This window comes from Microcaecilia unicolor, chromosome 8, assembly GCF_901765095.1.
Source record: "Microcaecilia unicolor chromosome 8, aMicUni1.1, whole genome shotgun sequence".
In the NCBI taxonomy this organism is placed as follows: Eukaryota; Metazoa; Chordata; class Amphibia; order Gymnophiona; family Siphonopidae; genus Microcaecilia; species Microcaecilia unicolor.
This window is the reverse complement of record NC_044038.1, coordinates 33,257,284-33,271,074: the sequence shown is the minus strand read 5'-3', so window position 1 is coordinate 33,271,074 and position 13,791 is coordinate 33,257,284. Positions and strand designations below refer to the sequence as shown.

The 13,791-nt window shown below is 43.5% G+C and overlaps 1 protein-coding gene across 1 annotated transcript in view; it reads left to right on the top strand.

Moving 5' to 3' along the window:
• Nucleotides 1-380: 380 nt before the first annotated feature.
• LOC115476925 (bMERB domain-containing protein 1-like) overlaps nucleotides 381-13,791 on the top strand; it is a 94,366-nt gene continuing 80,955 nt past the window's right edge. Inside the window, exon 1 of the mRNA XM_030213512.1 lies at nucleotides 381-507. Coding sequence (XP_030069372.1) covers nucleotides 402-507 — 106 coding nt within the window. The 5' untranslated portion in view covers nucleotides 381-401. The remainder of the gene's footprint in view (nucleotides 508-13,791) is intronic.

Sequence of the window (13,791 nt, the reverse complement as noted above, 5' to 3'; positions counted from 1 at the left end):
CGGCTGTGAGGGCAAGGAGGCAGCTGCAAGCACCATGCTCCAGGCTTCCAAGGCTAGCCCACCTCTGTCTTGAAGATATAACGCTTTAATTGATGGCAATCTCTGGTCCAATCAACAAGGGCCCTCAAAGTCGGGAGTGCAGCATAACAAAGACTGGTAAAAAGCAGGCGCTTAAACATAGCATCGGTCTATCTCTCCCTCTCGTTTGCCGTCTCGCTAGTTGCCCCACTGCGCACGCGCACAGCATCCGTCGTCGTCTCGGGTACCCGCTGGGATGCGGTGACGTCACGTGTCCCGCTCCTTCTTCTGCCTTGGCGCTGAGCAGCTGAGGCTGAGCCCAGAAAGGTGCGCGGGGGATGGAGTGAATGGCTCCCCCAGTCTGGTCAGGAGCCGAGAGCGCCATGGAGCTAAAGCAATCCCTCTCCACCAGCATGGAGACGGAAAAAGCGGCCAAAAACTACGGGGCGGTGGAGGACACGGAGTGGAAGGCGGCAGGGCTGGGCAGAAGTAAGTGCTGTTGTTGCTGTGTGTGTGGATTGCATTGACGGCACGGGGATGGGTGGGAGGGAGGCTGCGCGCGGACAATACCCAGATCGCAGCGCGGCTGCTGAGCTTGAAGCGTCAGTCATTACTATACAAGGACCCAGTGTATTTTTTTCTAGCAAAAAAAGGTGCTGGTACTCAAATGCTAGGCCACCCTTCAGGAGTGGGGTGATCACTGAGGGACCCACCCCATAATAGCCAGACCCCCTGTAACCAGTCACAGCATCTATGACAAGACAGAATTGGTGTGTAGAGCTGAGCTCTATCATTAAAACTTGGGTTCCATGGGTCAATTTTAGCAGACAATGGAAAAGGTGCTGGTGCTCAGTACCCCCTCAAAAAAAAAAGCCCTGCAAGGACCAGACAGTTGTTCTTGTTTTGTGAGGGAGCTTGAGTGGGAGAAAAATTGAACTCTTACTGGGCTGGATAGCAGCGTGAGGAGAATAGCTGATCTTTAATGTACCTCTACTAGTTGTTTGTAGTACAGTTTCAATAAGAACCGGGCGACGATTCTTGAGGGGATCACGATCAGCACTTGGACTGGCTCCTTTTGCCCTCACAATTGCCACTAGAACCTGTTTCCATCCCGGCAGCCTGCCTCATCCCACCCTTCCCCTGCCACCGCTTTGTGTCCCAGCACCCGTGTTTCTGTTGTTCTGACTGCATGCGATCTAAAGTATTCTCAGCAGCATGTGATAGAATGTATTAAGCCTATATTTCAAACCCGCAGGTTTAAATCGACGCAGCAGGTCCATGGTGTTGAAATGATTTTCATTTGCAACAGATAGACACGTTCATTATAATCTTTTCGAACGCCTGCCTCTGCTGATTACTAAGATCGGACGAAATATAATTGCAAACACAATATAAACGCCTAAATATCAAATAAGGATATATGCCTCATAGAAGAGGCTTAAAATGTTTCTCCAGAATTATAAATAATGCTTGGTTGTAGATCTGATATTTGTTATAGTATTGGATATTGTTGATGATATGTGTAAGTGGAGCAGATAACAGACATACACCAACTGACCAGTGGTTTTCCTTACAGACCACTAAAGGAGGGCATAGTTTTCACAGTGAGACTAACTTAGTTACTGTCAGTGTAATCAAGTGTTAACAAGTTGCATTGATCAACTTTGGTTGGAAAGGCAGAATATGAAAATAAATAAATAGACAAAGGTAAAGCCTGGAAAGAATCATTTCACAAATAATCCTAGGTTAAATTATTAACTACTATGCCTTCCTGTTCGGAGTACATTCCTTGTTCTTCTTTCTGTCAGCCACATAAATATATTCATTGTAGAAAATGCAGATGCAAAGTAAACGTACAATAACTGTAATTGGATGAGACTATGTTATATTAACTTTGAATAAACATGCTTTATATATTTTTATTGATTAATTCATTGGACAGAATGAGCAGCATTAGGGGATTATTTGTTAAAGAATTTTGCCAAAAGCATAGGAAACAAGTTGTAAATAAGCAAGCAGAATAGACAGGGGTTGTCCTGTAATATTAAAATGTGATTGGATTTCAATTTCATTTGGCCATCTGAAAACTCTATTTATTAATGGAATACAGCTTACCCTCTTCTATCTTGTGAAATGGAAGTGTCAAAAAGGAAGCAGGTTGTTTATTATTAACACAAACTGTTTATTGCTCTTGTTTGCTTGGTCAGCTGTTTCAGTTTGATTGCAGCATAACACTGTAATTTTACCAAACATATTGCAGCAGGATTAGTACTTGAACTAGTCCTGTTTAATCTCTACATCTGTGGTTTAAATGCAAGTCAGTCAGTACCATTTCAAATTGTGTTGTAGCCCCTGGAAAATGACTTGATGGTTTCACGGCTGTTCCCAGGAGACAAGTGCCCGTAACCACTGAAATCACCATTATTATTGACACTGGCCATCCCTTCTAGAAGTCAAGAACTGGATGTGGACTGAAATTCAACTTCTCTTTCATTTGTAGGGATGTTTCTTTTCGATTTGAGTTGACATCCATTGACAGGGTAGTGAAGTGGAGGCTTGTACTGCTGTGTCCATGCTGGATAAAAGTCAGCTTTGATTTTTAGTGCTGTCAGTATAGCGCTTTTCAGGAAGGCTAAACTCACTGCCTGGCACCAGAATCACACCACACCCTGCACTAAAGCAATTCTCAAACCCAGCCTCCCTGCAGGGAGAGAAGATATAAATCATTGTATGGCCAAAATTATGCATCTGAAAAGAGGGCAGAATTTGGAGTGTTCAGGGGTGATGATAATCTGCTAAATACATAAATAATACATTGAGGAGGTCTGCACAAATAGAAAGTATAACTTTGAACAGCTAACTCAAACATTTTAAGTTATACATGGTTATTCAGTGGTACTACCTAAATGGATTGCATTGCTGAATATATGTATGATTTGAAAGCAACCAAGTTAGTTGTTTCAAACAGCCAAATATTGATCTCACTATGAATTACTGAATCCTGCTGACTAAATCAAAGGTGTTGATTTTAGATCAGATGTGTCTTGCAGGGTATAACTATGAGTATATGTCGCTACAGGTTACAAAGGAGAGGAAGGGTTTTAGTCATTTTTAAAACTCATGTGATACTTACTTTTGGGATCTTTCCAGGTATTTTGTGACCTAGATTGGCCACTGTTGGAAACAGGATGCTGGGCTCGATGGACCTTTGGTCTTTCCCAGTATAGCACTACTTATGTACTCCTCACTATTTGAGACTGGACCAGTGGTATTTGCAGTTTAACCATTGCTTACCATGCCTGGTTTATCCTCTGGCAGGATCACTTGGGGTTGATACTTTGGTTTTAATAGAAACTTTTGCCTCTTTGCAATTAAAACGACTTGGCGTGTTGGGTCTTGTTATTTTAATGTCTGTGTTGATTATGCCTCCTCTCCAGGTATAGAGGACTTTCTTGTTATGCTTTTTAGTGGCTTTACCCAGGTAATTTGTTCTGTGACATATGTAGCCAGCTTACATGAAGTCTGTTGTTTAGTTGAGGTATTTAGCCACTAGGTAGCTCGATTCAAAACAAGAACCCTTTTATTAAAGTGTGTTAACATCTAAAATTAACATATAGAACCTGTGTTAACTGTTGGGGGTGTGTTCAGCATCTGCCCAAACAGTTAATGCAGAGATAATACACTTACCCCCTAATTCTATATATGGCACTGAAAATTGTGTGCATATATTTGGATGTGCGCCAAATTTGTGCACACAGTTTAATTGAACAAGCCAATTAGTGCCAATAATTGGGTACCAGCAATCAATTATTGGTGCTAATTGGCAATAATTAGAATTTACGCTTCCATCTTTGTAGTTGGTATTCTATAAAGATGCACATGTAAATTTATACGTGTGGATCCAAAAAGGGGGTGTGGCCATGGGAAGGGCATGGGCGGGTCAGGGGCTTTCCTAGAATTTGCGCACAGTGTTACAGAATATGGCAGATCCGCACTCAATTTAGGCACGAGGATTTATACCAGGTTTCAGTTAGTGTAAATCCTCGCATCCAAAATTGGGCACAGATCCCGTCACTAAACACTATTCTGTAAACTGTGTCCAATTTTGAGCACTGTTTATAGAATAGTGCTTAACTAGCCGTTGAGCCCGTGTAAATGGGCTAGTTTTGGAATGGGGGGGGGGGGTTCTGAGGCCCCCCCCCGAGGTCGCTGCTGCTCCGCCTCCCCCCCCCCCCCGGCCCGAACACTGTCTGTTATTGAACTTACATTGCACCAAGCAGACGCAGCAGGCACATCAGCAAAGCTGCCATCGGGGCGGGCTTCCTTCTCTGCCTGTGTCCCGCCCTCATGTGACGTAACGCGGCGAGGGCGGGTCACAGGCAGATAAGGAAGCCCATCCCGACGGCAGCTTTGCTGATGTGCCTGCTGCGTCTGCGTGGTGCGATGTAAATTCAATAAGAAAGACAGTGCTCGGGCCGGGTGGAGGGGTGGCGGTGGTGGCGACTCCTGGTGGGGGGAGCGGTAGCAGTGACCTCGGGGGGGAGGAGGAGGCCGGAGCGGTTGCGAGTACGTCTGCGGCATGCGCAGTAGAGACTTCCCGCTCTGTCCCGCCCCCCTCATCACGTATTGATGCAGGAGTGGGGCAGAGAGGGAAGTCTCTACTGCGCATTTGCGAGTGAGTACGACACTCGCCTTTTATATGTTTGATGTTCGTATTTTTGGCACCCAAGTTTATAGAATTTAGCCATACTGTGCATTCATTGCATTGCAGATAATGCAGATGCACTTAGTGCCACCTCTCGCTCATCTGCTGTATTTGCAATACCACTAATTATATATATGGTACAATCCTTTCCTGCTCTATTCCATATTTAATTATTTATTGGGATTTATTAACCACCTTTATGAAGGTATTGCCAGATAACAAGGTAATTAGCATGGGCTAAGCGTCAAACTCCTGTGCACTAATTTCTGCATTAATGCACTTTAGTAAAAGAGGTGTTCTCCCATTCCTTGGTCTGATCATTTTTAATATGTTTTATATTTCAGCTTGCATGAATTCTAGCTGCCCCTTCTTTGCCAATTCCTCCTTTTGTGAAAAGGCACATTATTGATTCCAATGAATTTAAAACTCATTGTCCACAATCAACATCGATGTCCCTCATAATGATATTCCTGAGGTGTAATTTTTTTGAATCGTTCCTTGGCTTATGTCGCGTGCTCGAGGACCTTGGCATACTGTCAGGCTTCTTCCCCGGGAGCACTGGTTTCGTGAGTCCTTGGGCCACTACCGTGGAGCGGCAGTGGCAGGCAAGATCACCTTCAAGGTAGAGATGAGACAAGACTGGACTGGAACCCCGGACTGGAGTTCTACACAGGAATACACGGAACTGGAACGCACCGGACAGGTGTGCACTGGAGTGGAGCCCGCTGGACTGGAACACACTGGAGTGGCCCCACTGGACTGGAACCCACGGGACCGGAACCCGCTGGACTGGAACACACTGGACCTAGGCTTCACCTACGCTTAGCCGCCTTTCCCCGAGGGTTAAGCCCCCAGGTTCGGGCAGCCGGCAGGACTTACAGGAAAGACCGGAACTGGAACTTGCAATCAGGAACAGCAGGACTCAGGATCCAGAAGTGCCCCCAGGCACCTAGGCGAAAGCAAGGCAGACAGGCAGAGAATGTCCGGGTTCCGGCAGCAGGCAGGTTCAAAGCAATGGTCAGGTCAAGGAACAAGACTACGGCTTGAGCCTCAGTATCAAGGAGTACTGGCAACAGATAGAACAAGGGCTGAAGCTCCAGAAGCAAAAGAAACACACACGGAAAACCAGCAGGCTAAACACAAGAAGACTAGTCAACTGTACATAAGCTAGTAGGAAAGCTATGCCCAAGCAAACCAGTCATACACAAGAAACATACACTAAGCAAACACAGGAAGGCTGTACACAGGCTGACAATGCAAAGCTGTGCCCAAGCTAACAAGTCAAACACTAGGAACATACACAGAGCAATCTCAGGAGAACGAGTAAAGCTGTACACAGGCTAACAAGCAAAGCTGTGCCCAAGCTAACAAGTCATACACTGGAAACATACACAGAGCAAACTCAGGAGAACTAGTAAAGCTGTACACAAGCTAACAAACAAAGCTGTGCCTAAGCTAACAAGTCATACACTGGAAACATACACAGAGCAAACTCAGGAGAACTAGTAAAGCTGTACACAAGCAAACAAACAAAGCTGTGCCCAAGCTGACAAGTCATACCCTAGAAACATACACAGAGCAAACTCAGGAGAACTAGTAAAGCTGTACACAGGCTAACAAGCAAAGCTGTGCCCAAGCTAACAAGTCATACACTGGAAACATACACAGAGCAAACTCAGGAGAACTAGTAAAGCTGTACACAAGCTAACAAACAAAGCTGTGCCCAAGCTAACAAGTCAAACATCAGAAACATACACAGAGCAAACAATGTAGCAGTGTACAGAGCACTCTACATACCAGGGCCCTTAGACGAAATGCAAAGGCAAGGGCTGTAGTCTCTAAGTGATTAATAAAGCCCTTCAACACCAGAGGCACAGCTGCAGCAATCACCTTGCATCCAAACAGAGGCTTGACACACAGAGAAGTCAGCCCACAGGAAGGAACAGCGGGAGCCATCTTGGATACTGGCAAAGAGGAGTCGGCAGCCATCTTGGAAGAGGCATAGCCCACACAGGTGAGGTTCAGTAGGGCAATCAGCACACAGAGCCAGAGAGAAACTAAGACAGAGATAGACACAGAGACAAGCAGAAGCCAGCACAGCCACTGACTCCCAGAAACAGGGTAAGTATGAGGGTGGGCACGGCCACAGACTTGACAGCTTATTCTCTTTTCTGTCTATGAAACAGGCTTTGCATGAGGAAAAAGCTTTATAAAAGTATCCCCATTGTAGGCTAAATTTTCAAAAGATTACATGTTGTAACTCACCTTGAGCTTATTTGTGAGGTGTGTCCTCAAACAAAGTAAGCAGAAAAAGTAGCGGCGTTGACGAGAATGGCTGGAGACCTTTTATTGTCAATTTTAAAAAATCTGACTAGACATATGCCATGTTTCAGCAACAGGATGCTTCAGGAGTCTGTGATTTTCACATAAAGAATATGGATCTAAAGATATACCAAATCTATTCTGCGTGTTTGGTGGGAATATCGCCTTTGAGTGGAGGAGCAGCCTAGTGGTTAGTGCAGTGGACTTTGATCCTGGGGAACTGGGTTCAATGCCCACTGCAGCTCCTTGTGTCTGTGGGCAAGTCACTTAACCCTCCATTGCCCCTGGTACAAAATAAGTACCTGAATATATGTAAACCGCTTTGAATGTAGGTGCAAAAACCTCAGAAAGGCAGTATATAAAGTCCCCGTTCCCTTTGTTTTGATGGCTCAAAAATCTGCATGGAAAACATTTCCGCCTAGGCGTGTTCTATAAGCAGCACCTAGATTTAGTTGATATTCTAGCGCCTAAAACTATGTACCTTTATTTACACCATTGAAAACATGGTGTAAATCCTGGCATTTAGATTTAGGCACAGAGGACCATATTTTATAACATGCATAAATTTTGGAGCGCCCATGAAACACCCTTTTCCCTGCCTATAACCACACCTCTTTTTACCTGCACACATTAAAATTTAGGCGCAGTGCATTACAGAATACACTTGGGGCCCTTTTACTAAGGCGCATAGGCACCTACGTGCGTCCAGTGCATGTCAGATTGGAACTACTGCCAGGCTACTGCGAGACCCAAGCGGTAATTCCATTTTTTACACTCGTCCGATACGAGTGGAAGAAAATATTTTTTATTTTCTACTGCATGGCACTAACCAGGCGGTAATCGACAGGGCAGTGTATGTGCGCTGATGATTACCACCCAGTTAACACATGAGACCTTACTGCTAAGTCAGTGTGGGTGGTGGTAAAGTCTCAGGCCCAAAATGGACATGCGCTAATTTTTATTTTGCCACACATCCATTTTTGGACAAAAAAAGGCCTTTTTTGCAGGCACACTGAAAAATGGACCTGTGCATGTCCAAACAAAAAAACAGCACCACGGGCCTTTAAAATGGAACACAGTTCTTTAATGAATGAGCCTTGACAAAAAGACCCGACACGGGCCGTGTTTAGGTGACTAGCACCTGTGTCAGGGGTCACAATGATGACGTGGAAAACTTGGGGAGTAACTCAAATATATTCCTCTACAGTATATTCTTCCTTACCCCACGCCTCAGTTAGTAAAAACTACAAAGCAACAAGGCACGTCCAATACATGTGCCTACAACAGCGCAGGTCATTTTTCAACGCACCTTAGTAAAAGGACCCCTCAGGGACTTGTGCGTGTAAATTCTAATTTTTGCAAATTAGTGCTCATTATTGCTTGTTAAATGCTGTTACCAATGCTGATTGGCTTGTTAAGCCAATTAAGTTACACGCGTTGTTACAGAATGTGCTTGGATTTCAGTGTGGAACGCTAGGCGCTCTATATAGAATCTGAGAATTATACATTGTGTGTAGCCAAGAAAGGTTGAAGACCGTATTGCTACAGATGTAGTCTATCTTTAGATCCATATTCTTTATGTGAAAACTACAGACTTCTGACGCAAGCCCTTGACACAGTCTGTGTCAAGTCAGACTGTTAAATCGAAAATAAAAGTCTCCAGCCATTCTCATTGACTCTGCTGCCTTTTTCACTTGCTTGCCTTGTGCGGCGTGTGGACTTTCCACACAAGGTATTAATTCTTAAACAAACCTTTTCAAAGATGGGAAGTTGGTAGACCTAGAGGGCATGAATTAATGTTGAAAGGAGGTGGACTCAGGGATAAGGTGAGGAACTATTTTTTCAGTGAGAGGGTGGTAGATGCCTGGAATGCCTTCCAGCGGGGGGGGGGGGGGGGGGGGGGGGGGGGGAGGAGGAGGCGTACAGATGAAAATGGTAACGGAATTTGAAAACGCATGGCGCAAACACAAAGGAATCCAGTTTAGAAGGATCGGATCCATTAGGTAGGAAAGCCAGTGCTGGGCTGACTTCTACAGTCTGTACCCTGATGGAGGCTGAATTAGATTTGGATGGTCTGGAGTGGAGCTTTTCGGGAGCTTTGACAACAACTTCCGAAATTTAAGAACAAGGCAAGTGCTGGACAGACTTCTACAGTCTATGCCCTAAAAATGGCAAGGATAAATCAAGAACAGGTATACATACCATATGTATGTAATGAGTTTATCTTCTTGGGCAGATTGGATGGACCATACAGGTCTTTATCTGTCGACATCTACTGTGTTACTTTGTCTTGTTCGTTTTCCTCAAATAAAGTAAAGAACTTGAGAAACTTAAAATTAACTTTGGAGATTACATGATTAATTTAACATTTGTCTCCATGTAGCGGGTATTATTATTCATGCAACAAAGATTTTCCTGAGAGGAGGGGAAGGTAAAGACTATATGCATTTGCATAAAAGTGCATATGAAAATCCACAGGAACAGGTTTACAAGTATTTATGGGTAATTCCTGTTTGAAAATGTGTCTAAAATTACATGCAGGTTGCTACTAAGCACCTTATTTAAACTTGTTGACTAGTATTTTAAACATATATTTACATATACCCATATGATGGAAGATTTATTCTGGTGAATTTATTCCTAAATATGTTTTTATATATAAATAAATCCAGCAAATTAAGGGCCTCTTTTATTGAGCCACGCTAGCGGTTCCCATGCAGCAATGCCGATGGAGCCCATTGAAAGTGAATGGACTTTGTTGGCATAACCACACCACGAGCCGCTAGTGCGGCTTGATAAAAGAGGCCCTAAATGCCCTGGAAGAATGTTTGTCAATATTGCTCAATTCTTCTAGGAATTAAGGTACAGGACGCCCCTGAACTTCTTTTTAACCATATTGAAGGGACAGCTGGATTGGGGGAGGGGGTTGCTTGGAGATTCCCTAGGTTCCCTAGGAGGGCATTATTGCTTGGTCATAAATGTATTCTGTCAAACTGGATAGTACTAGAAGCGCCATCGATAGCCTCTACGACGCTGACAACTGATTCTGCTTCTTACTAACAGTTGATAAACTGAAACCTAATAAGTAGAAAATGTTTCCGGGTTCATGGGAAGTTTTTTGGAACTCGTTGCCTCATAGAGCCAGAAGCCAATTATTAAAACAAATAATACATGTTCAAAACTATAAGCTGAAAACAAAAGTATGGAAAGATCTTTGACTGACCTTTGGAGATGGGGAAGGGGAGAAGGGTAGGGCGATAGGATATGTTTATAGATAATATAGTTGATATCTTGCCTACTATCAAATCCAGTTTAGATCTGATGGAATCCTGGGCTGCTGATTTCAAATTAAAACTAAACAAAGGCAAAACCAAGTTCCTAATCCTGACTAATCCCTAGCACCCTATGGCAATTTGGAACTTCACTATAGACAATATGACTTACCCATTACTACTACTACTACTTAACATTTCTAGAGCGCTACTAGGGTTACGCAGCGCTGTACAATTTAACAAAGAGAGACAGTCCCTGCTCAAAGAGCTTACAGTCTAATAGAAAATCTTAAATATAACTGTCATTTGAACCTCAGGTGTCTAAGATGATATCCAGTGTCTTTAATACATTGTGGAGACTGAAGTGATCGAGACCTTTCTTTCCAAATTCAATCTTATATTCTTTGGTCCAAAACTAGTACTCTCTGACTATTGTCATGCCATTTACTCAGGTTTAAAGTATTCTTTAGTCAAAAAAAATTCAATCAGCACAGAACACTGCTGCCCATCTTGTTTTGTAGAGTTCCTCGTTATATCAAGGCAACTCCTCTCCTGGCAAAATTATATTGGCTTCCAATAAATTCTCGGATTAACTTTAAACTTTGTGTACTTGTTTATCAAATTTTGTATGGTTTATTACCTTGCTACATGCAAAAGCTGATAGAACTTTACAAAATGCTTTTCCTACATCTAGGGACTATCTCGTCCTTCATTACCCAAGTTGTAAGAAGCTTCATTATAAATTTATTCATAATGCAGGCTTTACCTATCAAGGTACGAAGATATGGAATTCTCTGCCTAATCTATTAAGATACGTTACCAATTACCTCTTATTTCGTAAGCTGTTGAAAGCATTTTTATTTAGTAAATCCCTTACTCACACTAGTAATTGTTAGCTCTCGGGCATGCTTGGGACCCTGCTCTTGTTATCCATAGTAGTGAAGTTTGTGCATTGTATTATTACTACGTGTGTTATTGCAAATGCTTATTGTTAGCCACATTGAACCCAAACTTGTTTGGGGTAATGTGGGATATAGATGTGATAAACAAATGAATAAATAAATAAAAATGTATACAGTACAGCCAGAAAATTACTAAACTATGTTAAACTGGATGGTTGGTGTATGAGAGCCCCATCATATATCAACCGTCTTCCTTTTTCATTAGTGTATGTTGTTTTTGTTGTTGGACAATAAAAAGAGATTTAAATATAAATAAATCCAGCAGGACTGCCCAGGATAGGAGAGAGATTATGGCATGAATGTGAAAAGGACTCTTGGGAAGATGGGCAGTTTTTTGTTTGTTTTAAAATTTTATTTCACTTCTCTCTTCCTGCAGCTCTGTTGCTGGCTGTGTTCCATTGTTTTATTTCCAGAGTCTGTATAATGAAGTCAGCTGTGTGCCATGCAGCGTTTTTGCCTTTCACGTGTCTCTAGGGACACTGTGATCAAGTAATGAAGATAATTGGATGGCTGCTCCTTCTTGAAAGGCTTTTGTCAGAGTATTATTGTAAATATATTTGATGAATCCATTAGGGTTATGCATTCGTTTCAAATGACGTAGGAATTTTATCTAAAATGAAAGGGTCACAACGCAAAACAAAATGTTCCTCCTCCCCTTGTTTCGTTTTAGTGTAGAGTTCATTGTGCAACTAAAATGAACAAGCTGCGCTTGCCATGCCAGTGCCATTTTGAAGTATGGTACCGACAGGGTGGGAGCAGATGGAGATTGCCCTTACCCTTATTTCTGTCAGGTAAATTGGTAGTGATGGAGTGGGGGGGGGGGGGGGGGGGGGGTGGAGGCAACCCAGGAGCAGGGCACATTTAGCAGAAGTTGATTGACTGGGAAGTTCTTTCTTTCATTAGACATAGCCAAATGGTTAGTAGAACAAGCAGAATAAACCCAAAAGGAAAAAAATAAAATAAAAAATTGTGCAACACAAAATCCCCCGGATTCTGTATATGGCAGCTAGAGTTCTCCAAGCAAATCGGCACGCATAGCCAATTTGTGCACACAACTTAATTGAGTAACAAGCCAATCAGTGCCAGTAATTGGATGCTAACCAGGAATTGTTGGTATTGATTAGTACTAAATAGGATTTGCATACATAGCTCGCTAAGCATGTTTTGTCAAAGCAAATCCAACTGCACAAATCTCAAAAAGGGGCATGGTCATGGGAGGGGCATGGGCAGGTTGTGGGCATTCTTAAAATTTACACGCAGTGTTAAAGAATAAGCTCGATCCATGCCTAAATTTGTCATGCACTATTACATCAGGTTTTATTTGGATAAATGGCTGTCATAGGAACAGGCGTTTCGCGTATTCTATAAACCGCACCTAACATTGGGGCCCTCTTACAAAGGTGCAGTAGGCTCTACACGTGTGCAGCATGTGCCAAAATGACACTAATGCCAGGCTCGCATGCCCCCTGGTGGTAATTCTGAATTTGATGCATGCCCATACTGCTGGGACAAATTTTTTATTTCCTGCCATGTGCGGCATTTCCGGGGTTAATTACATTTTGAAACCACTTTGTTTAGATGTGCTTTTTCCTTAGCCTTTTTTGGCGCTCTGCGCATAAGTGAGATTGTTCCCACTAATTCCACACAACCTTTTCCCACGGGCTTATTGCTGTGCCATGTGATTGTTGAGAGTGGTCAACTGTGACGTTTCATGCCCAGATCTAAGACGGATCAAAGAGCCAAGGAGCGATTTATCACCTTAGGTAGCTTTACAAGGTGGCCCCAGCTGCCCAGTACAGAACTTACTAAACTACTTGACTATTCGTCAAAGCAGCACCGCATGGCTCCTTATCCACCCGAATAATCACCCCCTTACACACTACCAATTCACAAAGGTCCTCAAGCTCACTTTACAAAACCTTGGGCTACAGAGCCAATCATTCTGCACACATTCCTTTAGAATTGGTGCCACCACAACAGCTAGCCTGTTAGGTCTGTCAGGGAATCAAATCATGGCTTTGGGTAGGTGGAGTTCCAACAGGTATGAAATATACATCAGACCCAATTTATGCTAATTTCCCCCTACTGCTTGTGCTCTTTTTCAGGTCCTTGCATGGTATGGATATATGGGCATTCATATGTACACTGGGCACATAGAAGGGCACTCTCTTGCCTGTTTGGTGACAGCCAGTGCTTTTTTTGTGCCGGTACGCAATGGTACGGCGTACCGGCACCTTTTTTTTTTTCCCCCGCCCCGTGACGGACGCAGTGCCAGCCCCCATTTCCGGCCGCTGCTGCTTCTCCTGTTGAGCAGCAGCGGCCGCTACACAAAGAAAAAGATTAAAAAAAACTTCAAACCTGGCTGAAATGCGGCACCCCGGCACTGTAGACAGCCATTAGGCATTGGCTGTTGTCCCGCAGCCGCTCCTCCTCTTGCCTCTACGTCACTGCGCTCCTCCGGGGTCTTCCTCCAGGGGCAGTGACGTAGAGGCAAGAGGAGGATCGGCTGTGG